At 35.6% G+C, this 26,839-nt stretch overlaps 1 protein-coding gene across 38 annotated transcripts in view; it reads right to left on the bottom strand.

Moving 5' to 3' along the window:
• RIMS2 (regulating synaptic membrane exocytosis 2) overlaps positions 1-26,839 on the bottom strand; it is a 447,198-nt gene that overhangs the window by 250,999 nt on the left and 169,360 nt on the right. For 37 of the 38 annotated variants that reach the window (XM_053972036.1, XM_053972112.1, XM_053972077.1 and 34 more), the window contains one exon: positions 6,707-7,632. In XM_053972036.1, the coding sequence (XP_053828011.1) occupies positions 6,707-7,632 (926 nt within the window). Of the gene's footprint in view, positions 1-6,706; positions 7,633-22,199; positions 22,234-22,678; positions 22,687-26,839 lie in introns of all 38 variants that reach the window. The other variant, XM_053972164.1, reaches the window with a different exon arrangement.

Raw genomic sequence — 26,839 nt, 5'->3', positions numbered from 1 at the left:
TTCCTGCAAATTTAAAATATGTTGCAGTAGAGTCCTCTAAATGCTGCAAAAGATCACATCCTTATCATATCTTCTAAGGAACATGGAAGTGTGTAAGTAGGACAGGGTTTAGCAAAACTTTTTTTTAATATTCTCTACAATTAGAAATTTCTGTAACTTTAAACTTTCTAGTTCTATTCTTATCTATACATCTGTGAAAAATATTTTTCTATAAAAAATATCCTAGGCAATACTAACATTTTAAAGTAGTTAGGTACTTCTTAGTCAATGTTGTAAGAATTACTTTTGAAGCAGTGACTTCTTATTGCTTAAAAATAGACAGAGAAAAGTGTAATATTTCTTATCTCTCAATATTTCTTATATTTGCACATAAAATAGAGGCAGTTCATGGGAGTAAGCTTAAAAATTGGAATAATAGAGTTCTGAATTTCCAGTCAACCTATATATTTAAGTTACATTTATCTTATATAAGAGGTAGAGGTGTCTATAAAAAGAAAAATTACTTAATTACAAAAACAAAACACAATCTCCTAAACTGCAATATTAAGTGAAATAATAAAAGGAAAATTTTTCACTCTCTGAAATCTGTTTTAATAAAACATGTCAAATATTTCAGCATTTTAAAAAAGGAATCATTCTTCTTTTGATAATTTAAAATTCGTGCTTTGAATTGTAAGATATTTCTATACTGAAACTGTGTGAAAATTCAAATCTTTTCATTCAGCTGCTGCAGTTCAGTCCTGAAATTTTGCCTTCTAGTATAATTTGTTCCAGAGAAGTTAGACTTTCAGGAACTCTCTAACCTGAATGAAACAAATTTTAGAAACAATGACCTCGTTCTGATCTAATTTAGCTCAGTGTAACTTTGAAGCCAAAGTTGTTGAAGATGTATGAAACTGGCACAAGCAGGACTGAAAACAGGTCCCTTATCTCTCTGAATTTAAAAGTGAGAGCTCTCTGAAGGAATCCCACTTCCTTGGCATCTCTGCTCATGTAAAATATGCACTGTTCTTGCAGTAGCACTCAGGAAATGTGCTTTCTGCTTCTCACACCATGAGATACCATAATTTTTTCTAACTTGTGACAAGCATATTGTTTTCAAATAGACCTAATTCTCCATCAAAAACTAAACTGGATGTCTATCAGATTGGTTTCAAATCTACAATAAACAAGTGGGTCCTGGAAGCTGTTCCAGGCATGAAGATATTTTAACTTCTATCACAAAAAAAGGCAGTTCTTCACAAGTTTGCAAATGACCAGAACACAGCCAGTGCAAGGTTATATATTTATGTTTTCAGTGTGCTTAGTGACAAAGAACAGTGTATTTTCACCTGCTCCTGCAAGCACATATTTCTGCTCACACAGCCTGCGCTGGAGCTTTCAATCAACAACACAGGGATGTTTAATGTTTTAAGATTGCTGGAGTCTATTCACACGTTTTGTTAGGGGGTTGGTGAACAGCTGGCTGAATATGAGCTGGCAGCATGCCTGGGTGACTAAGAAGGCCAGTCACATCCTGGCTGGTATCAGCAATGGTGTGGCCAGCAGGACCAGGGCAGTGATCATCCTCTGGTACTCAGCATGGGTGAGGCTGCACTTTAAATACGGGGTCTGGCTTTGGGCCCCTCACTACAAGACAGACATGGAAGTGCTGGAGCAAGTCCAGAGAAGGGTAACAAAGCTGGTGAAGAGTCCGGAGCACAAGTCCTATGAGGAGAGAGCTGGGGATGTTAAGCCTGGAGAAAAGGAGGCTCAGGGGGGACCTTACGGCCCTCTACAACTACCTGAGAGGAGTTGCAGCCACGTGGGTGTGGGACTCTTCTCCAAAGTAACAAGCAACAGAAAGGAGAGGAAATGGCGTCATGGTGTGGCAGGGGAAATTTAGGCTGGATATAAGGGGAAAAATTCTTCACCAAAAGGGTTATCAAACACTAGATAGGAACAGGACACTAGAAAAAAACTAGAACAGGAACAGGCTGCCCAGAGGACTAGTTGATGCACCACTCCTGGAGGTATTTAAAAAGCATAGATGTGACACTGGTTTAGTGCTGAAATTGTCACTCTTAAATTAATAGCAGGACTTTATCCCAAAGGTCCCTTCCAACCTAAAGGTTTCTTTCTTTCTATGCATATGAGTATCTTTGATAATAAAAACTAACTAGCTATCATGTTTTAATAAAATAAGAGTGAAAGCAAACACTAAATTTAAGAACTGACAAAACACAAACACATTTGGCTTTCCCACCACAGATTCCACCCACATTAGATGTCAGCCCCATTTGTGCAAACACATACCTCTCACAGGGTGCTCTGAAAAGTGTGGGGAGCATGGTGTGCGTGTATGCCTGAACTGTTTACCGTCATTGGAGAATCTACTATGTCCTACTTTATATATAGAACAAATTAGGGCCATATTTAGAACTATCACACACCTAGATTTCCTTGAATGAATTCTCTTCTTCGATGTAGAGATTGTCTCTTGCTAAATCCCTAGAGTTTGAGATTTGTAAATTCTTGTAGGGCTTTTAAGACCCTCAAGTGTTTGGGGAAGGTGCAGATAGAACCCCAGCTTCAGTGCAGGTCGCGTCTCTCGTGCCTGTGTTCTGAGTGGGGGTAAAACAACCCCAGGGATCACAAGCTTTCCTGAGACTCTTCAGATTGGTCCTTTGGCAGACTGCAGGTGTGACAGTATTGCCATAAGGAACACATGGACAGTGGTACTGTTTGATTTTGTACATTTATCTGCAAAGCCTGTGGACACACAGAATTAGCCAGTAGGACTCTGCTTCACATCTGCTTCACATCTGCTTCACATCTGCTTCATGCTGGCTAACAAATTATAGGAGCCCTTTCAAACCTCCCCTTAAGGCCTACTCCTTAGAATTGCACTGAGAAACATCTAAATGAACATGAAGGTAAAAAAGTATTCTAACTGTCCCTCACAATAGAAAACACTTAAATTGGACAATCAATGTAGAAAGGTTGGCCTAACTTGCACACCACAAAATACAGCTTTATATGGACCTCTGTAGGGGACATAGTTGACTCTGCTACAATACCATCACAAAAAACTGTTTTCTTTTTATAAGCCACATTTCTCAGAGCCTTCAAACTGCACCATGTAAACTGAGATTGTTTTGAGAAAGAATTGGTGATTTGAACATTTATAGTCTAGAACATTTAGTGATGGAGGAGCTATTTTACTGCCATTTATAATTTACAATTTCATAAAAACATTGGCATTTCAAGAATTGTTTTTCTCTAACGTTTTAAGCAATTTTGATCTTTCATACTTAGGGAAAATAGCAATATACCTAATTACAGGCAACTTCTTTTTTTCTTCTCCAAAGTGTATGTCCTAACACAGGCAGGAGGTCCTGTCATGGAGATATAGCTTTGAACTGTCTGCTACACTGATCTCAAGGCTTGCAGTAAGTGTTGTAAATCTTGGCAGTTACAGAGGCCTGGTATTCACAGCAAGAGTGAAGAAGGGTCCCTTACATAATGCGGAAAAAATATTGTGAGTTTCAGAAAAATTTGAATAACACAATAAGAAAGAATTGTTCATCCTATGCACAGAAAAAGGCAGAGGCCATCTGTTAAGTTGGTGCTCAGTTATGTCACTAAAGAGAGTTTCAATCTCTGTGAAGACTAGCACAAAATTAATTCTGAAAAATATGTCTAATTCTGGCACAACCTAAGTTTCAGGTAAACACATTTGTAATCTTAGCTATGTCCATTTAACACTGTTCTCATGTTCTCATGCATTGTTTCCTGAGCTTCTAAAGAATGAACTCGCCTGTCAGTGTCAGCTCCTGACCATGGTCTTAGCACATCTCACCCCACCAAACACCATCCCAGCCCTTCATGTCAACGCTGCCAGGTCCACATTCCTTGCTTGGAAGTCCCAGTCCATCTTTGCAAAAAATGCCACTCCAGTGGTTAAAGAGCAGGGGAGAAGTAGGAGGGTCTGAGGATATTATTTGTGTATGTGACCAGGGCTGCTGAGGCTGGCACAGCGGGCTCTGGTTCCAGTTGCAAGTGTTACTGCTGGAATGACTTCTTGTGCTGTGCATGGTCACTTCCCCCAGCCCAGGACCCCCAGCACAGGCTGGGAGCAGACACAGTCAAAGCAGTCACATCCTTCCCCAGTTCAAGCAGTTGTTCTTCTCCTTTATGAAAAACCAAAGTTATTCTCCACATCACTTCCAGCTGCAGGCCACCGCTAGGCCACTTTGACACAGTTACACCCTGTATGTCACGACAAAGCGCTTACACTAATTCAATCAAGATTAACAAAGCACAGTATGGAGCATTTTTTTTCCTGCAAAATCTTTGCAAGCTTTTTAAATTAATTTGTATAACAAATATCTAGCTTCATTCACTCCCTCAGAAATCAGGACAGACATGACATTGTCATTATTATTAACTATTGTTATCAATAAGAATGTTTTCTTTGACACTAAAAACGCAAAATTATTTAAGTGAAAGCTGTAAGTTTTGTAAGATCATTATTATGACAGAGAATCTAGAATTGTAGAGCCAGTTTTAAACTCCCATCTGAAAGGAGAAAAAGGCCCAATATGTAGACCAGACCCACTTCTTGTCAGCCTGGTGCATCCCTGAGACCCATCTGTGAAGGGAAAGGTTCCTATCCTGGAAAGGCCCTCAGTCATTAGGATTTTTCAGGAGGGCAGCAAAGTGGCAATAAGAAGTCCAAGGGCAATCAAAGAGAGACATCAGGGCTTTAGGGTGACAGGATAAGGAAACAGGAGTACAAGTGGACTTGTCCTCCATTCTCCCAGTTGCAGGAAATGAGGAGGGAAGAGAGGAAGATCCAGCAGATCAATACTTGACTCTGAGTCTGGCATCACCAGCAGAACTTTGTGGGTTTCTGATCATGTTTACAGTTTACATGACACTAGGCCTGCTGATGACAAATGGGAGTCACCTGTCTCAAAAGGGGAAAAGATTTTTCTCAGGCATTAGCAGGGTTTATGGAGGGAGCTTTAAACTAGGTCTGAAGGGGAAAGGCATGAAACCAGACTTATTACAGATAAACTAGGCAGCACTCTTCCAGTGCCTGAGAGGCATTGTGCTGGTGGGGTCCTTCATTCTGCTGTCTCCATGGAGGTAGGGGAAAGCGAGCCATACAGCAGCAGACACAAGGGTTATTGATGTGTTAGAAGCCATGGAAGTGCTAAATTAGTGGTAATCAATAATATTGTAGATCTTTTCCAACCTAAATGATTCTATGCTTTTATAATCCTAGATATATATGCTTTGTGTGTTATATGTACAAAAAATGTATTGTCTATACTATCTTGTATACTACATTTCCTACATTCAATTGCCTTAAATAAACATTTTGTTACTACTTTCCCTGTATTGATTGGTCCTATTTTCCTCAAGGTTGCTTCTAAGAACAAAATCATGAACACCATAAAGTTGGCATAAGTTTTTTCTACTCATCAGGAAGACTAAGGGGGTCAAGGTTTCAGCACAGTTGTTTCACATAAGTACATGCAACTGTCTACTTTAACCTGGTGAAATTTCCTTCCATTCTACACTATCTTGCTCCTTACTTATCAGACCATGGTTGAGGATATTGACATATGAAAATTCAGAGTTATTTCACCTACTCAAGTTAATTACTTACTTCAGAATCAATTTGATAGCATTATTATTATTATTATTATTATTATTATTATTATTATTATTATTATTATTAAATTATAATTATAATTATATAATATAATTATTAAATAATAATAATAATAATAATAATAATAATAATAATAATAAATAGTAGTAAAATTTTCTATTTGCAATCCACAACAGCAGATAACCATTCAGGGGAAGTAATAAAGTTTCACTGGTAAAATAATAACTCAAAAAAAGCTTAAAACAACATACATGAAGGTAAGCAAACTAATAATATTCATTTGATTGAGTTTAAATTCATGGTCCCCAATACTTTCATATTTAATTAGAAATTATCCTTTTATAGGCTGGGATGTAATTTCAATCAATCTTAGTTTTCTTTCTGACATTGGAGTAACTCCAAAACTATTTCCAAAAAGCAGTAAAACCAAAAATCATCATAAGCACCACAAGAAAAAAAATCTCCATTGGTGTAAACCTCATCAGTCATTTTAAATTTGTCTCAAAACTTCAGTGGGTTAACTTTATACACACAGGTTATTTTGCAGATCAGACATTCTTTAACCTGCAGCAGACAGCATGAAACTGGCATAAGGGCTGTATCATGTGCTCCAGTTAATTCAACAAAAACGCGGTCATGCACCCACACTTGATCCAGATCAAATATGCACTCATTGTGTTCCAGGAGCACGCAAATCTGGTATTAAAGGACATGAAACCGTGGCCTTATATGACAGACCAGCTTTAGATATTTTGCAGATTTCACTGATAGGTTTTTCAGTAGGCATGTTTTTTCCTTTAACTTATCCGAGTACTTATAGGAGCTGTGATGTTCTTTTCCACATAAATCATTAAATTTATATAAATGAAACACAAAATCAGAAAAAAAAATCTCAATTCCCATCACAACAAAGTTGAGTCATCTGTGAAGGGCTGTAGATGTGTGGTTGCAATCAATTTAAATAGCTGAAATAAATGTCCAAAATAATAGAAACCAAATCAGATTTATATAGTGAAACAATCAAAAAATTAGAAAACTTACCTTTTTCACTAACACTTTCACTTTCAATCTCTACATCATCACAACTTGTATATTCTGGAGTGGATGCCAGTTCTTCTTCTGAGCTACTTAATGAAACCTGGCGCATTTTACCTCCTTTTTTTGTTTTATGGGGCTTTGGTGGTGGAGGTCTGACAGATTCAGACTGGTCCGAGCTGAGTGAATCATTCCGTAACATGGTCTCCATCTTTTCACGTTTTGTTTTCCGGACAGCAGAACTGGGATCCAAATGGTGCTGTTTCCTTAAAGAATCAGAGCGCCTCATGTCTGGTCTTTCCAGAGGAATTGGACTCCTCCTAGGTGTAGGAGGACTATGATTTGTGGTCCTCTGACGATTGGGACTTGGTCCCTGAGCCTCTCGAGTTCTTTCCATAGAGTATGAACGTTGATTTTCCATGGCGGCCCTGCGCTCAGACACTGATCTTTGTCTTGATGGCCGTTCCATCCTGAGCATGGACATCCGAGAATCTTCCAACTCTGTATTTGCCAGTGAGACATCGCTATGCCTGCGTTCATGACGTGCGCGGGACACTTCAGCGTGGATACGCATTTGCTCCTCATAAGGCTGCGGCTTGACTGGATAACGAGCCAAATTAGGATCACTCCGGTATCGTGCCTGGTATTCCTCTTCCCTCCTTTGCCTTTCATATTCTTCCCTGCTTTGTGCATCTTCTTCTTCTACCGGATACTCCTTGGAACGCCTGCGGCTCCTTCTGTTGGAATCTCTATAATCACCCAGTTCAGGTTCTTCGTATAGCTGGGGCCCACGCTGTGACCGCCTATCTGAATAATCTGATGGTGACCTGGGCATCGCACTGTCTGATGTAGCATACTGTGAATATTCGTCTCTCTCGTCCCTTTGGTCGTATCTTCTGCTCTGTTCTCTTGATATTGAAGGGCTTCTTTTCCTAAATAATGATGGCAAGAAAGCAGAAAGAGAATTCTGTCAATATTTTATGTAGCACAAATATACAGTTAATGCTAGTTAAAAGATAAAACGACCAGCTGATGGAAAAAAAATCCGTTCATTGCATTTTTTGTGAATGTGCTCTCACATTTTCTGTACTAAATTAAAGAAAGGATATCATGCTATAAATCTGCTTATGGTGCACAGTTTGAATAAAAAACAGCTTTGAAGGAAAAATGCTAATATGACTTTATAAAATATAGAATACAAATACTATACAATACTTTGTAGTCATGACTGCCTTACAAGTACCAAAATTTTATAATCCTTTGTAATCACTTACAGCAATATAAATTGGTCATATACTTCTGTTTCATAGAGTTTCATATACTCTGTTTCATGTACTCTGATTCATAGAGTTTTATAATCACCATGGAAATCAGGGCTAGAAGGATCATTCAGTTAGTTTACTCTTTTAGCAGCTGTTACTGCTCAAAAACACACATTTCAGCTCCCACAAAACTATAATTTGTACCAAGGGCAGAAAACAGACAAAGATTCAATGGCAGCACTTTTCTAAATCAGATGACATCAGATGTCCTGAATTGAGAAAACAAACCACTTTTTTGTGTTGTGAAGGGAAAGAGTTTCAAAGTGCCGCCTGAGTTGAGAAACAATCCTTCCCACCCTATAGGGATGGTAGCAGTATTAGTCCAAGCAATTGAACAAGACAAATATCAGAATGGAGTTCCTGTGCCATATAAAGCATTGACTCACTGATGTCATTTACACCATCTAGCTATAGGCAGCTACTGAGGCTTCAGAGGAAGCCTTCTTTCCTGACACTGACAAATGAAGCATGTGATTCATTTATATGCAATATTTTCATAAAGGGTGTGTCTGGAACATATAATAAATGCTATGTTTTCTGTTTGACACAACATTGTTTGCTACATAATTAGAAGAGATCAGTTAAATAGAAAAAAAAACAAACTGGGTCTTCAAATCTTCCGTTTATCAACCCTTACAGGGTAATAAGCATGTAAAATGCTACTTTCCAGACATATCCTGATTTATGCTTGGCTTTTCACCCTATATGGATCTGAAGAAGTTACCTGCAGAAAACTTGAGCAGAGATTCCAGATAAAAGAGACTGAGAGGCAGGCTTCTCTGGGATAATGTAGATCAACTCAAACTTTAAGTAATAAAAATACAAAGGAGGAGCTATTTCTGCGTTATTAGTCCTTTCTTCTTATGTTTAGTTCTACCTTTATAATTAAGATCCCTTTTAAAATATTTTCTACACTCACAAAATGATGACTGATTCTGAAGGGCAGCCTTGCAGGCAGCAGCCAGGAGATCCTGCCTAGTGTTTAGAAGGACAGGAAAAAAAGGCGAGCAAATACTAAGCTCTGGTTTTGTCACAGTTGTCCTAGAAGAAGAAAGAAAACACTTCAACTTAGTGAAGGGGAGAAGAAGAAAGAGGTTCTCCTCGGTGCCCAGGAAAGTATAAAGGGCTCTGGCTATCTGATAGGAGAGAAAACATTCTTTTCACAGCCAGGAAGCAATGCAGTCTCTGCTCAACAAGGAAAAACAACAGCTGTCGGTGCAGTGTGCATGGCCTGTGGGGTAACTGGCAAACTGGCATCCTGTACTGTTTTAGGTTCCATACAGAATTACTAAACTCTGCTTGAAAGATTTGGACCCAGTATTGCCTTGTAAATAGTAAAGTACTTTAGCTTTGCAATGACATCTACAAATGAGAAAACTAATTCAATCTTGAAAAAATGAAACTCTTAGTGCGAAGCATGACAAGTTCTATAAGCATCATGCAGATGCCTATTTGCTGATGGTGAAGGTAAGATGTCCTGTCTGTCTTGTTATATTGACATGTTAGTACCAGCACAAATTATAACCTCTGTAAGTTTTACAAAATCTCTACAGATTCTGCTACTGGGGACTCAACTTGAATTGCTCCAATGTAACATGAACAGAGTTTCAGAAGGCTAAAACCAGAGTGGCTAACAGGAAGGGACAATTAGAACAGAACTACCCAAATGCAGACTAAGTTTGCAAAGACTTAGAAGCTTCATTAAGACAACAGAGGTTAGATGCAGAAATGCTTTAAGGAAGATAAATATTTTTCACTTAAATACTTCAGATGATGAAAAATTATGCCACATCCCAAAATAAGTTGTTCCAATAGCAAATTACCCAATCCCTGAAAATTTCTGTCGTGGCTATAGCAAAAGTGTGCATAACTTCCTCTCCCCAGCTGTGTCCCATATATAGGAAAAATCTGCATTCATCAGACACAGGCATTCATTCATGTGAATCTCATTGCAAGATCGAGACAAATACATGTAAACATGAAATGTACACGCACTACTACACTGTTAATACTCACACTGTATATACTCAGTCTATATAACCTATAGATCACATAGGTGATCAGAGCCACAATTTTTGCATCAATTTGATCCTCCAAAGCATTAAAAAACTCCAGAACATATGGTTTGCAGGATCAACTCCATGATGAATGGTGTAACACACAAAGCCATACAGACTCTAGCCCGACAAATCTCACGTGTGTGCCTTGGAGCAGTCTGAGTGTACACATGCTTCAGTATTAAACATCTACATACTTGTATCTACAGCAATACAAACAACACAACAGTAAGAACTGGTTTAGCTACAAATAGAAGATTATATAAACATACACAAAACATGTGCGTCTGTATATACACATATAAATAAATATATCACTCCATGTCACAGTGTCCTCATATGCATGCAATCCTCTTCTGATGACATTATGGATATAATGTCATGGGGGGAAGGTTGAGGGGTATAAAACAGATGGATTTCTGTACAAGTAAAAACATTGTAGACTTGTTGCTGAGGAAAATGTATTTCTATTAAGGAAATACATCATCAGATGAACTGGCATATGACTTACTAAAAAATACTCCTGTTTTTTTCTAGCATTAACTATGTTAATGAGAGGAGAATGTGTTGATTTAGCATTATATTTTTATACCACTTGCACAAATATTCTCTAACCTCATGTGCTACATTTACTATAAACAGTCATTTTCCTTCTTCCATTTCAGATATAAAAATAGGAAACCATCTATGGCTGACAGTAATGTGAAGAGCAACTGGGTCCTTAATCTACTCTAACCTTTCATGAAGGAAAAAGCTTTGCATGGCTGCCCTGAGTGTGGCAATTACTAGGGCACATGCAAGAAAAAGACCTACCTGCAAATATAGTGCTTTTCTTCAGAGAAAGCAGCCTAACAGAAAAAAGTAACTAATTTAATTCATGGCCTATGTTGACTGACATCATCAAACCCCCTTTCTAATTAATTTCATTCCTGTTGAAGTCAGCTTACTTCGCTACTGAAGTTATTGAACTCACCAGAAGCTGTAGTCCTGTCCATCAGAAATAAATTAACTGTACCTGTACACCTGATCAGTCAGAAACCTTCTGTCAGGAAAGGGTTCATCCTGCCCTACAGCCACCAGACCCTTAGTACTAAAGTCTGTCATTCTCTACTGGTCATTACAGCACAATTAGCATCTCTTTAATATTCAACAGTTTTTAAATTTTAAAAATACCTGCTATGTACAGAGCTGTAAAATGAATGCTATACATTTTAAATCAGAGTTATGAAATTACAGTAGGAGGCAACTAGTACTGATGAAAATTTATGGCCTGTCCCTACTATTAAAAATCTGCTGCTATTTTTAGATCACTAGCTAATTCTCACTCACCTTCGTGAGCATCTGTCTAATCCATTTCTCACCATTAACTACCTTAAAGATACCTTAATAAACCTCTCATCAAGTACCTCCAGCTGGATACACCATGGAAAATGACTACTCCTGCCTTTCCAGGACTTCCCTGGAACTTTAAAAGCTAAGTGAATGTTAAGGGTGTAATATGCACCCTCCAGCTGCCAGCTGAACTAAGCACTATATATCTCTTGTCAGAAGGATTACCACATTTTCTGAAAAGGTTATCACACCTTTCCTGAAAAATCCTCCAGGCCATTATGATTGCTACTTGTTTGAAACAACCATAAAATAAAATCTCTATTATGGTTAAAAAACTGTGCAAAAATCTCTGTGAGGCACATTCCATAAATGTTTGTTTTGTTTTTTTTTTCAGATACAGACTATGAAATTTATTTTTTCCTACTAATTACTGTATATTTATTTTTATTGTAATTTATTAATACATGACATTTGGCCTTTTAATACACAACCCATAACCCTGCACTGATGGAAACCTTATTTGCAGTACACTACAGATATCACTAGTATTATGGAAAAGCAAATAGCTTGACTGTAATCTGTACTCCTGCTCATAAAGTTAAATTATTCAACTCCTCCACATCACAATAGAATTAAGTGCTTAAAATATAACATAGAAGAATATAAGACAGCTATTCAGCTTTGATGGCTGTGATTTCCATAATGGAACTAAATGTCTTGAAACTCTTTGACATTCACTTGTATTCTGCCTTAAAGAGAAACCACTCTTCTGCTTTGATTTAGGTTTTTAGAAAATTGACCCAAATGTACTGTAGAAAAGGATATTTTAAAAATTAAGTATCCAACACATTTCAGAAGGCAGAGACATTAAAAAACATTGTAATATGTAAAGTATTTATATCACTGTCAAAACTAGATATCAGACCCTCCTACTGATAATCTTTTTCTCAGACTAACAGAATACACATTTGAACTGGGGAAAATGTTGATGAAAATATCTATTCTAAAGATGTGTTTCTCTACCTGAAGCAAGATGCATTTACTTGAAGAGTATTATTTATCAGAAGCTTTGGGTCAATTAAAAATGATAATTTGGGTCAATTAAATAATGGTCTCGGTGGGCCTGAGCCATCAGCTACTTGAAAATGCATGTTGGCCATCTACTTGTAAGACCTAATTATACTTTACTAAACAATACTTTCAAATTTTGTTCTCTTTTTCCTATAAATTATCAAGGAATAATGTTAAATGGAAAATTAAAACTGAAAATATCTCTTCTGCACATATTAATAATAACTTTGCACATATTAAGAATAATAGCAATAATTTTGCTTAACTCAAAATGTGATCTTTTCAATACATGAAAGAATAATTCAGAGAAGGCAAAAATTGACATTTTTCACCAGAACTTTGTCACAAAAGCCTTGCAAGATACAGGGCTTCTTGTTAGAGACCTCATCAAATACCCTGAACACAGCTTCATTTCTCCTTTACTATATGGCTTCTGTCAGGGAAACTGCATTTGTTGGTCCCTGAGTGATCATCTAAGAATAGTTCTTCTACTATCTGAAATTTTGTATTTCTATGTGTTGAACTCAACAAGCAGTCAGGACACTTGTTTTAAAACAATGGTGAGAGGGAGCAGATAAAGCACCTGTCACACCGTTCCTGGGCTGCCAGGAGCTGAGCTGGGCACTCTCTGGACCATGCACCCAAAGCCCCATGAGTGCAATGAACCCAGAAAACTCACTGTGCAGCTTTAGGGTCAGCCTTTCACGGGGTGGTTTCTACTCTCTCATTTAGGAAACGATTTCCACAGCCTTCCTTTGCCAGACTGAAAAATCTGCAAAATTTTTGGCAGTGGTTTTAAGAGGATAGCTGCCAATGATTTACTCTTCATTCTCCGCTTAAAACTTCTGCCTTTGCTGAGTCATACTGTGCAGGAGAATTCATTTTGTACATTCTTCAAAGAAGCTATGGCTCTCTTATTGAAAAAGGAGGCATTTTTTGACTTCAAAGCAGTTCCAGTTTTCACCAAGATCTCTCTTTACAGTTCCTCTATGCTGTCTAGTTTTATACTAGATTAAACTTATGATTTGGCAGTTCCCCTCTCCTTAGTTTCTCACCTCCACAAAAAAAATGAAGAATGTAAGCAACCAGTACACAATTCACAAGTTAATTTAAACAGCCTACTTTGATAAATAGAAAATGTGTTTATTGCATTTGACCAATATGGCTTTAAAAAATTGTTCTGAAGTACATCTAACACTCACAGGTCACTCTAAGGAATTCACTAGGTAAAGCTCATATGAGACAATATCTCATTCCTCATTTCAGCCATGCCTTGTGATTTTATTTTATAGAAATCATTCTTAGAAACATTAGAACACATTCCAGCTAAATATCTCCAAAGAATATGAATTAAGTTTACAATTCAGCAAATTTACTGAAGCATAAGATTGGTAGAGCAGATGTTGATCTCTATTAGATTTTATCTGAAAATAAGAATTCACTGACTGCAGGCTTGTATCAACAGAATGAAAGGAAAACTGTAGTAACAAAATGTTGATATAATAAAGTCACCACTGATAACAATTTTTCTTTGAACTTGACATGATTGCACAGAAACATGAAACAATGCATTTTTATTCTATATGAGTAATTCAGCAAAAATTCAGCATTGCAGGGTTAATTTCAATTTGTATGAGGAAAAGAATTATAACGTGGGAAAAACTGCTGAACAAAAGAGGTGATTGTAAGTATCAATTGCCAATCTAGAAATATTTAGGTAATACGTTTGTTTGCTTTTTTTTCCTTAAATCAAAAACATCACAAATAGGAAAACTGGACTAACAGTAGAAATTATTTTGTCCTCCTTTATTTTGCCTAAGTATTCAGTAGCCCTTAAATCATATAATATGATTTTAGAGAACTGCAAACTGAGAAATAAAACAACTGTATTTTACTGAGTGTTCATTCAGATATATTGATGAATTACTACCTCTTATAAATAGGTTAAACATGCCAAGATTTTTCATTATTTCTAGTTCTGAACATTTTCAAAATTAATATCTTTCTAATTATTTCCACTTAATAGATAAGCAATATTGCACCTTTTCCTTCAGTAAAAAAAATTGTCTCGAAAAATATAATAACAAAAACTCTACTAAATAGCAAATTGATTAGATTGTTTTCAAGAATAATTAGTAGGAATGGGCATTCTTGTTATCTGCAGCAGTACTGACACTACAGAAACTATTTGCAGAAGGGTGGAATCAATTAACAGCTGTCTAACAGCAGGATTCAAATTAGTTTAAAAGAATAGTAGATCACAGAAACACTAACATAAGAATGAGTAAATATAATACTGAACTGTTACTAAAAAGTACAAATAATATAAAATAAAATAACATTTCAAAATTCTATATACACTATTTTTATTAAAAGAAATAGAATGTTTCAAGAATTATTTTTATCACAGAAAATAGAATACAATTTAAGAAACTAAATTATAGGGTAGCAAAATATTTTTTTAAAGATAATATTTGCATATATCTGAAGCACAAGAAAAAGTTTTTGAGTTTTTTACTAAAAGTAAAAAATATCTTCCTAATCATCCCCCAGAAGAACAAGAAATGCTGAGCATTAGACATTGTTTTCAGACAACACATTCTTCCCTGCTTTACCTTTTGATCAGCCACTGCACATCTGGGAAGTTGGAAGCCTCGGGATCATGAGAATACATCAATTTCTGTTCTCGCTAACGCTTTCATTTAATCCTCTAGGTTCAGTGAAATCATATAAACAGTCTCTTAATTTTGAGACACAATTTTTTAGATATGTATTTTACAAACCCTTCCCCCAAAATGTACTTATAAAATATAAGGCATCTAGGAAAAAAATAAAGTTTAGTATCTGCAACAACAGCAATTCAAGTCAGAGAGCTGACCCAATGGGAAGCTATTGAGAGCATGAGAGGAGTGTTATAGTTTAATGCTGTTACCATGTGCTGTATATAGCTGGAGGTCAAGTAAGAATTTACCCTATAAGGAGGATTATGGTACTTAGCTGATTAGAGCCTTGCTACAGTACTATTGCCTACAAATGTACATGCTGGTCAGGACATTTCATTTAAACTATTTTTAAAATTGTGCAGGTCCAGTATTTCATATTTTGTGATACTAGTTCCAGCATTTTCTTTATGTTCTAGGTCTCCAATGAAGTTATGTAATATCTATACTTTTAGTTTGTAAGAAGTCAAATTTTGGCATAATTTTCAACTATTAGGCTAAAATACTTGTGGCATCTATATTAGTCTGATGTGTCACACATACCATAAAACTGAAAACATTTTTTTCTTACATAGTTAAAAAAAAAAAAAACCTTTGAAAATCAATGGATTAATTATTTCCAAAAACAGCCATCAAAACTCCCATTCAAAATATGTTGAAAAGATGAAAATAATAGAGAGCAAATGTATGTCTTCATTTGCCTTAAATAAATAAATTATAAACATATTTTTCTAGTTTTCCACAGCTTTTTCTACCTATGCAAACTAGCTTATGAATACATTATGTTTAATATAAAGCACCAACCAAATCTGACTGCAATATATTTAAGCTATGATAAAGTAGCATGACATGGAAAAACTAAAGACTTAACAGAAGCCTAGATTTTCTCCACCTCAATAATCATGAGTTCAGATTCTTAGGAAAGGCATTCTGACATCAAAGTTTATTTGGTCAGCCATCACAGAGAATGTACCATAATAGACTTCATCTATACATCATTTGATCCAATTTTGAGTCTAATCTTTTTTAAGTGTTTCAGTTTCTTACGACAGGGATTGTTCAGCAGATACTTTTACCAGCAGCTGGAAGTATCCTGGTTCTTCAAAGGAAACCTTTAAGTTTGATAACAGGGAGAATTTTCTTTCAAAGAAACACTCCATTATTATGTGGGAATTATCACCATTACATAAAAAATAAAGCTATTTCAATAATGACCAAACTAAGAAAATATCAGTGACGTGAACTGTCACTTGAGAATTGTTTTCCCTAATAACATCTGGAGGCTATTTTGGACTGTTGAACTTTTAAAACTCTTATTAATTAACTAGATTCAATATATATTCTGGTTTTTTCTCTTTCTCTTCATTGTGTCCACAATTACAAATAAATGTGATATCATACAATGAACTTAAGTTTTAAAACATCTCTGTGATTCATATTTCAGTCTGGAAGAGAGGAAATAGATCATACTGAGCTGTTTTGATGCCTTCGTAAAAGAGCAAGCATAAAATAACCGCTGTGAAAATGTCCAGTTTCCTCAGTAATGGGAGGTAAAGACCCATTATTAAATCTTGTGAATTAGATCAGTGGTGGCTCATCAATGAATGATGGGCTGTCTGCACCAGTTTCTCCAAGACCAAGCTGTCAGAGCAAATGTGTTCCTGCTAGGGAACATCAGCTGGACCACCATGGAATGAGACAGGTGCATTCAATAGCTCTTGGAAATTACCATGGTAATTGGTACAGAAAACTTTAAATTTCTGGTTCAGCTGTCATTCTCAACATACTGGTGAATTGGGATTAAAGGTCTGCATTTTAAAGTAGCACCTAAGTCTATCATAGAAGCAGACCACAAGTTTAGAGGAAATTAAGTTGTATTTCTGTAAAAACTACAGCACTATATTACGTATTGGTAGGACATGATATTACAACGTTTTTTAAGCACAAGAACTTCCTTCACACTAGTTTAAGCAGTGGGCTCACAATCCACAGCTGTTACATACCAAAATGTTCAGGATCAAATGGTTATGTCTGCCTAGACAGAGCTCCTTCAGTTCAGAGCCCCTCAGGCAGGAGGTTAGGATGGAAACCATGTCTGTGCTGCTGGGTCTCCAGAGACACTGAAAAATTTCCCACCACACTACCATACAATAACAACCTCACATGGATAATAACAGCCTGGGATTTGAAACATCAACAGGTCAAAGAGCCATCCTTAGATACTCAGTTCAGATCTCTGATGTAGGTATTTCTACCAGCATGACTTTGTTTTTCTGCAGTGCTGAGACCAGCTCAGGATATTCCTCCCCTTTTGTTCTCTTATCATCTGTTAGAGATGTCTGCATTAGAGCATGCCTTCCCTAAAAGAGGCTCAATATGAAGCCTTCTAAAGAAGAAAATATATTCATGGATGTTTACAAAAATCCATATGGAAGATAAGTACTCTAGAAAATGTGTGGAAGTGAACACTTGGAAGTGCAAAGCTTAGCAGCTTCTATACAAAAAGGTAGCACCCAGCTAAGATGACAACAGTACAGACCACATAGAGGAAAATAGCAACCACTTCTAGCAGGAATCAAAACAATACTGAATAGTCCATATAGAACTACTAGCAACAAAATAGCACTGAATAAAATTCACTGAAATATATGACTATGTTACTTCCAAGACAGTTGTGTGGAAATCTAAGGAGATTTAAAATTAAACAGCTAAAATAAACTTCATCTTGTAACATAAACAAGCCCATAAATGTATTCTACATTCTACTGCAGTGAAGGTAGATTTAGTTATTCTACATTTACTTCTAAAATGAGATGCCAGCTTTTTATATTCCACAGTTAAAATAATGCTCATTTTGTAAGTTAATGTGTACATAAACATCCCAACTAATTCATGCTTTACAGATCCCGTCACCATCATCTGCTTTACCCAATAAACTTGTTTTCAGCAGGATCCTACAAAGTCAAATGATGAAATTCTGACTGAAGTTCAGGCTGTGTAATTAGCAGATTTTTGACATAACACTGGTAATTTTTTCCATCAATTCCAGAATTTCTAGAAAAGGTATAAGAATAACCAGAGGGCCTGTCATTACCAACTAGACTCAAATGGCAAACAGCTGACAAAGACTGAGAGGTTTATACAAATTATACAGGCTCTCAGCATCTCCGATAACACAAGTCCATTACAAAAGTTACAGAACACACTCAGTAACTCAGTCTTAAGCAGAGTGTGATCAATCAGCTAAGGCAACAGAGAAAGGAGCAAGAAAAAAGTAATGGAACAAGAAAAAAAGTAAAGCAATTATTTGAAAGCATTTTTTGAACTCATGAAATCTTTTTGAGATTAACGATGACTTCATCTCTCTCAGTACTGTTATTGTCAAATTTTGGGGACCAGTAGTATGTTTTAAGTTAAACTTTACTTTCACTGTTGACCTGAACAGAAAAGGTTAAATGTTTTCTCACTGAAGCACTTTTCAAGAATGAGATCAACTGGATAACAGGCTGGGGAGCCAGGCTATAAAAATTATTCAAGATGCTTGAGTTGACAGAGCAGAAAATAATGATCAAGTTTCAGTAATTTAGTTACTGTAATTTAAATGGTCAAAATGGGTAGTAGGACAGATCTGACTTTTACAATTAGCAAAGAATATTTCATGGTATATAGTAATTTTGAAATGCATATTGAGGTGAACTAACCCAAAACAGTTACAATATTAATAGATTCATATATAAAAATAAGAGAAGAATAACCATGATCAAGAAGTTTGATTTCCTTCTTCCTGGATGCTTTTACAGAAATGAGATTAATGCCAGATATGATTTAAACTTTGCTGAGAAGGAATAAAAAATCTAATTATATTCCTTTTATTTGGCCTTACAGTGGCACCAAGCTCATTTACCCTTATCATTAGGGAGATATTTCCCAAAACAATGGATTAGATTCTTTTGGTTTTTATGGATGATATGCTATTAAAAGCATGACCTGAAGAACTATTACATTTCCACTAGCTGGCCATTTCCCTACTGCTGCAAGTTCTGTAGCAAGGTGAGAAAAACCAACACTACTCTGTTGGAATTGAGTTTGATTCAGAAATACATAGAAATTTGGAGTAGAGGGTGGAGGGAGAAGCAGAGAAGAAAAGGAAGTGGTTAATTATAGCCATGTTAGAAAATTCTTGCAGCAGATAAAAAAATACCTAAACCACAGGAAAATTCTTAAGAGAATTATCATCCTCAATACCTCATAGAAAAGAAAAGGTTTCCTAAGGTCAAGTTTTGTGAAAAGTGGACTGAAAGATATTACTGGGGAAGTGGCTGTGGACATCACTTCTTTGGCCCCTTTTTGCTATTTTGGACTAATTTCAATATCTTCAATAACACATTAGAAACTGTCTGTGAATGGAGAACTCAGGTGCAGTTGCTGATCAATAGAGTGAAGGCTAAAAGCTGACATTATTGATACAGAAGAATTTTCTATTCAATGTTATAAAAATACAATATTAAAACACAAATTTCATTTCAAAAATAGAGGAACATCATGACGTATTTTCTCTTCCTCATTCCTTTAAGCTAAGAGGGAAGAATTTTATTTATGCTTTATGATGTAAGAGCGCCCTGCCTTGCTGATTGTTTATTCTGCACTTGCTCTTGTGCCTTGTGATGTCTGTTCCACTGGGCCATTAATTACCTGCAACAAAGTTACACTTCACCAGCATTAGCTGGGAGAAGATAGTCCTCCCAGTGCAACATACCCAGAGACCTCCAGAGACAAGTGCAGAGGTAGGTTCACCTACTCTGCTTCAACATTAAGGTAATGTCAAGTGGAAATTTTTTACACTGAAATATGAGAAAAAAGTCAAACTTCTAAAGGCATTAGGAATAACACACATATCTGCAAGACAGAAACTTAACATGAAAAACTCATTCATAGCCAAGAGATTCAACGTTTTGCCAGACATTATGAACAATCTTTGTCAAGAATCATCAAAGATTGAGACCCAGCAGGTGGTGCAACAAAATATTTGAGGACTTTGCAAGGCTGGCAAAAGCTGGCAATTATGTAATTCATCTTAATTCAACTTAATGCAAAATTCTGTTTTCTCTCTTTCTCAACATTTTCAGGTCAGGTCAACCTAACATTAGAAGAGCCATGTTGTCTCACTGACTGAAGATGGTAATTTTTTGTTCAAAAATTCTAGATTTAAAAAACAGACTTTAACTTGTACAAGAACCTGGACTTGCAGATTTTGTTTCAGATTCTCAAAGATAATGGATCTATTCATCACATAAAATGAAATAATGAAAGATTTTAATAGAGACAATGAGATGATTGGCATTTTATGCAAATTATGTATAAACAGAGGGACTACCATAGAAGCCTATAAATCCTGCAAGAACCTGGACTGGGAACTGCTATTATCTTAAAAATACAGGGGAGCTACAAACAAATATAGGCATATGCATTTCAGTGAAGTGGACTAAAATGTTTGCAATAATTATTTTATATGGAAGGTGTAGGTCTTGTAACCAGCATTGATCACTAGTTGGTACATTGGGCAAAGGATCTCATCTCAAGGTAAATTCTTAATCTAAGGAAGTTGTACTCAAAATGATAGTGAAATTGTCATAAATAGCGATTTGAAAAAAAAAAAAGAAAAAACAAAAAACAAGAACTGTAAATTGAGATTACAGCTTTACAAATACTGCCTACAGAAATCAAACCAAAAAAAAAAAAAAAAACCAAAAAAACAGTGCTAGGAAAGATGGACACAACATAAAATGCAAATCAGGATATTTCTAATCTACAATTCTCTCATTTCTTCTTATGTAATAACAATGCCAGTTAGAAGCAAGAAGGGGTGTTGTACATTCTACAGGAGCTAAAATTTGCTCGGTGTAAGTACAGGCTAAGTACCTGTGCAGGAACAAATCATGATACTCTTTTTTATTTAGTTGTCTATGCACATGCTCAGAAATATTCCTGCTTTCAGATGTTCTTATCATTCCCACTCCCAAGTTTTCAAATACAATTTTGTTAGGCTTTATATGATTAGGAATGATTTGTCCCTTAGTCTTCCTTCTTGGAATGGATATTACCCCAGAGGATCTTCTGGTCTGGAATACGACACCATTTCTTGCCAATGGCACCTTCTTGTCTATGAACTCAATGGAAAGGGAGGGAGTTAAGTGAGAAACTTATCTCCTAACCAGCAACAAAACAATAATTTACTCCTCACCTTAAAAGAAAAAAGGCAAACAAAGCACACACACATACACACAAAAACAACGGTGCCCTTTGTCTCTCAAAACATATGGGAGTGGCCAAGATTAAGAATTCAAGATCACAAAGGGCCTTATGATATATACTCACAAACTCTTTAATTTTCAGTAAATCTCCATGATAGAGTTTAACAAGGTGTACAAGCCTCCATATTTCATTGTTTATGGCAAGCTAGCCTGAAAATGTCTCTGTGGTGATTATCTTATCAAAAACAGGAACAATTGCATGAGTAAAGTTAGGATAAGTATATCAGCACTAGGAACCCCTACAAAAATGCTCACATGAACAGAGTTCAGAAGTGAATAACAACAGGTGATTTTGACAAGGACATGTGAAAAAGCAGTGTTATAGCCTGATTCCATGACCAAGCTCAAGCACCAGCTTAAGAGAGGGTTTTTAATATATATTACATCCAAAGATCAAGCAACAATTAATCCTCTGGACTTCTTTCTTAAGCTCATTGATTATTAAAGGGAGCTTCAAGTCAGACTTGATTTCCTTTCCTGATCCCCTCTGCTGTCAAGCTACCTGCTGTCTAACACTAATTATGCTAGTTTTATGTAGCACACCAAGACATAAATACTCCAAATATTCTAACACAGAATTTCATTTGTTTTGGTGGCCAAGACCAAAACATAGGTTTCTTCCAGCAACACAACCTGAACACACATTTTATTGCAAAACTTGTTTTCTGTTCATGCATTTTTTAAACTTTCCAATTCTTTTTATGTCCAGTAGTTGACTGGCTTACTGAGGCACATAATACAAGGTGGCAAAAGAGAAAATTAAAAGAAATCCACCTTATATAGGTACACTTTTCATATTTTAGTTAGTCTTCCTGAATCCACACATATTCCTGTTCTTTGCCATCAAAAGTATCTTGTGACCTTGGTTAAACCACAACATTACCAACACGAGGGATCCAAGATCTCCATGATCTTACACTATTTTTTACAAAGAGGCATATAGCTTTCAGATGCAGTGCTGTGAATCAGATGTCTTCCATCAGACAATATGTTTGCAAATCAGACCTTCCAACAAAGTATATTTTTAAAGCATTTCTCTTCAGACCCTTTTACTGACAAATCATACTATCTTCCTGGGTCATCTTTTATGATACCCCATTCTGAGGTGACAACAAAAAAACAGGCATTGGATTGAAAGGTATCTCTTCATATGAACGGACTACACAGGTTTTTCTCAAGCAATCATTCAAGATCATCATGGGGGATAAAACTGAAACACACTGATATAAGAAGTGGATAATAAGTAAATAGAAAGATTAAAACCAGCAATTTTAATTAGAAAACTCCCAGAATTCTTGGTTTGAGGTGACCTGTGTGATTTTCTCACAGTAAGTAGTACACTGAGGAATAATGGTACAATTACTCTCCAATTTCTAACAATTACTTTTACGGCTAAAATTATTTAACATGCTATCTTTGTCATTATTATGCAATATTGTGCAGAGTGGTGTGTAGTCATGAGCACAATTGAGGTGAAATCACAACACTTAAGGAAACCCTCCAATGCTGCAAATGTATGAGGAAGTTTCAATGTGCATTGCCCATATTGTCTTGTATGGAAACCAAGATGCATAGAACATCAACACACACATACTCTGATTAGAAGTAACACTTCATTCTTCTGAACTTGCTACTTTAGTAATGGATGAAAAATAAGTAAGTCCATGGCAAATATAAAACCTTTATTTGGAATTTAGATGGAAAATGCAAAGTATAAGAAGGATATATGACTCAATCTTCACAAGCTACTGTGCAGCCAGAATGTGACCACAGATTACTCCTCAATGCCTTCAGCACAAGAAGAAATGGAGAGGCCGAACAAAGAGGGAAGAATACATCTGCACAACTTCAAAGAGGAGGCTGTAGAAAAAGAAATGGGAAGAGGAGCCAAAGAACATGTGCACCATAATCTACTGTAAATTACATTCTCTTCATTACTTTTGGAGGCCTATTTAGTGGTTCTGACATCAACAAATTTATTACAGCAAGCAGTCTGAGATTCTCAGAAAGGCCTGACATCTCAGTCCATATTTCATGACTTTTCCCAAAACCATTACTTTAAGACAGATAATCTTCACCAGAAAAACTATTTTCCTCTTCTTTACTTTTATCTCACTAGAAATGCTGCTGTAGGGGATTTAAAACCTCTTTATAGCTGGTCCATAAAACCCAGCCAAATAGCACTCTGAACATCAGAAACTTATGTGAAATACTGTTTAAAATACACGTTTCTTAAAATAATAAAGTCCTGACTATTGCCCATTTTTTTCTCTCAAAGAAACTGTAACATAGAAAAACATTCATAACTCTAACATTCTTTGTGAATATTCAGTATAGAAAATTGATCTAAATAGTGAGTGGTTGAAATAAATTTTTTTCTTCTATCCAGACTACTGTTTTAACAAACATCTTTTTAGATTTTATTATACTGAAGAGTAAAAACTACTCTAATATCACTAGTAATTTTCTGTGACTGCGGAACATCCATTGTCTCATCTTTGAAGAATTAGTCACCTATTCCTTGAAAGCTGATGTTCCTGTCACACATATTGTAGTGGTGGTTAATAACACAAAACTTATCCAGTCAGGATAACTATCAGCTAACCAGTAAGTTTCAAAGCCTACTTAAAATGTAAGTTATGAAATCAAGTCCACTTACTCAGTCATATCCAGAGAATTCAAGATATTTCAACAATAATTAAGACAGGATTTTTACAAAAGGAGAACTGAAAACAGGAAATAATTATTCCATGTATCATTGAATTGTTTATTGTAGTTAACTTTACTAAAACTTTTCATTTTCTCCTTCCTGTTGTTGTGATAAAAATAAGACAAAAAATAAAAGTATTGGTCAAAATTCAAAATGAATCATTTATAACAAAGCATAATCTGGCATTTGTCATGTGTGATCATCTCCTACTGATATCACTATTATCAATAATGTGGCATCATCTAAAGAAGTCCATACCCTCTAAATATGGAAAAAAATTATCCATTAAAAAAAATCTCTTACTAGGTTAGATTTTCTGATGAAAAGCAGAATGTCAAGAAGAAACAAATTTCTATATGGATAACCTCAGCCTTTATTGTAAGTGGCTAAAGTAATTATTGGTGGGAAGCCCGATTTTAGAAAGACAAAGATGTCCAAGCAGATGTAACTTTAATTTTAATTCCAGGCACAACCAACAGATATTGCCAATTTTTAAAAGACATCCAGAGATCTGTCACTGTGATGATAGCTGGCTGAGACAATGGGCAATCATGCCATAAGTTCAATAAAGTTTCAAATCTTTTTACCAGTAGGGTGTTGACAATTCCATCAGACAGTTTCACTGTAAACCAGTTTTCAGGCCTTAAAAAGCTAGCATCAAAACATTCAATAAGTGTATGTTTATGAACTCTGTGGACCACTTTATATAGATTAAGATTTACACTTTTATATAAATCATAATACTGCTATTATACCACACTCTGATCAGTAAAAGAGATATTTGTTATGTTTTCATAGTGAACACAAAACCAAACATGGCAAGTAAATGTCTTTAGAATGCAAATCTTTTTTCCTAAATCCCAGATTACATTACTTCTGAAATAGAAAACAATTTACCAGTGCTTCTAAAACATTTTGAAACAAAGGACAGTAAAATTAAACATGTTATGCTGTTGTAGTTAAAACTGCAGCTGTTTTTCTTCTCAGGATCTAATGGGGACATTATGCAAGATATAAAATGACTGCTGGATCAAAAATGTGAGAGGGAGAGATGCTTCTTTATCTACTTTGGAGTATTGCACCTACATTTGTCACTTTTCCAAAGACATTTATATGGAAATTTCTCAATTATCAAAGTTCAATATGCCCCTGAAGTATGCTCCTCAGAGTAAGAAAGCCTTGGAAATTTTAACATGTCTTTTCTCTCTTGAAAATCACACTTCAGTGAATTCATTAATTTGAGGTTTCTACACATCATATCTCTATAAATACATAGCATCCCTTGCTTCCAAGACAATGAGGTTGGACCACTTTTTATTATCAGCTTAGAAAAGAAAATATGCCAAAATACAAGTAAATTATATTTTTCTAGTATTCAGAACCAAAATTATTTTTTACAGTAAATGCATTAATACTTTATTAAAATTTCCATCCCTCTGGCATTAAGTATTTAACTACTTTTATCTATCTTTCCCCAGTATTAATTATACAGTGAGATAATTATATAAAGCAACTGGCTGAGTGTCAAGGCGATTTTCTATTCTGCTAATGCATGTATTTTTTGAACCTTTCAGGGTTAGGATTTTTTCTAGACAGAAACAGTTTTTTATTATATATTTTATTATATAGCATTTAGTCTCTAAATATTCTCTAAAACTCCATACTTTTCATACTGGAGAGTACATGCTGGGGCTGCATTGTACTTTCCAGTTGAAAGAACAGCAAAAGGAGAGAACTGCACATTTATTCTGATATTCACTAGAAAAAACCTTCAATGCCTGCAAAACAAAAAACATACATGTTCACTCTGAGAGGCACAATAAAAATGTGAATAAAAAATCCTTTCAGCAAATAATGATTCATGCATTTAGTCTTTGTTCATTTCCTCTTATGGCTCATATGAAACGCTACAAAATATTGGGTCACTGAATATACAAAATGTAACTGCACACTGGTATCACAAAGACATGTTCCTTTACAGACTCTTTTAATAACAGGACATAGCTAACCAATTCAAAATATGCAATGCAGTCTACTGAATAAACCATAAAAGTGATGTGTCTCAGTTTACATTTGTGGCTCTGCTTAAGAAATGTAATTAACTGGTGAAGAAAAAACAGAAGGCTCTAATGAGAGGTGGCTTTCTGAGAGAATTCAGTGCCCTGTACAAACAGAAATTTTCAGCAGAATTCTCAGAGAAAGCCAGTGAAAATAAAATCATCAGAGGAAAATATACAGTTATACATAAGCAGTCTGCTTTCTGTTTATTTTCCAAAGTGCAGACACCAAAAGAGAAGAAATATCTATAATAATTAAAGTACTGAGTCACTTCTTTAGAAGCATTATATTTCAAAAAATGTAAGATGACCACAGAATTTAAAACCTCAAAAGGAGACTGAAATCTTTTGAAAACTATTATCTTTACTCTTCTGTGAATCACCAGATATTATGCAACAGCTCTGGATATTTGAAAGCATACTTAGTTCTTCCACCTGTGTATGCAATAAATATTTCATTTATCTACTCATCGTTTAGTCACTGCAGATCAGGGAGATCTATAAAAATTTCACAAGAGGCAGACTTCTTGGTAGTTTATTTTTAAAACTAAAGGACCAA

The sequence above is a fragment of the Vidua macroura genome, chromosome 1 (assembly GCF_024509145.1).
Source record: "Vidua macroura isolate BioBank_ID:100142 chromosome 1, ASM2450914v1, whole genome shotgun sequence".
Taxonomy (NCBI): domain Eukaryota; kingdom Metazoa; phylum Chordata; class Aves; order Passeriformes; family Viduidae; genus Vidua; species Vidua macroura.
Note: the sequence above shows the minus strand (reverse complement) of the source record. Positions and strands in the feature narration are given on the sequence as shown.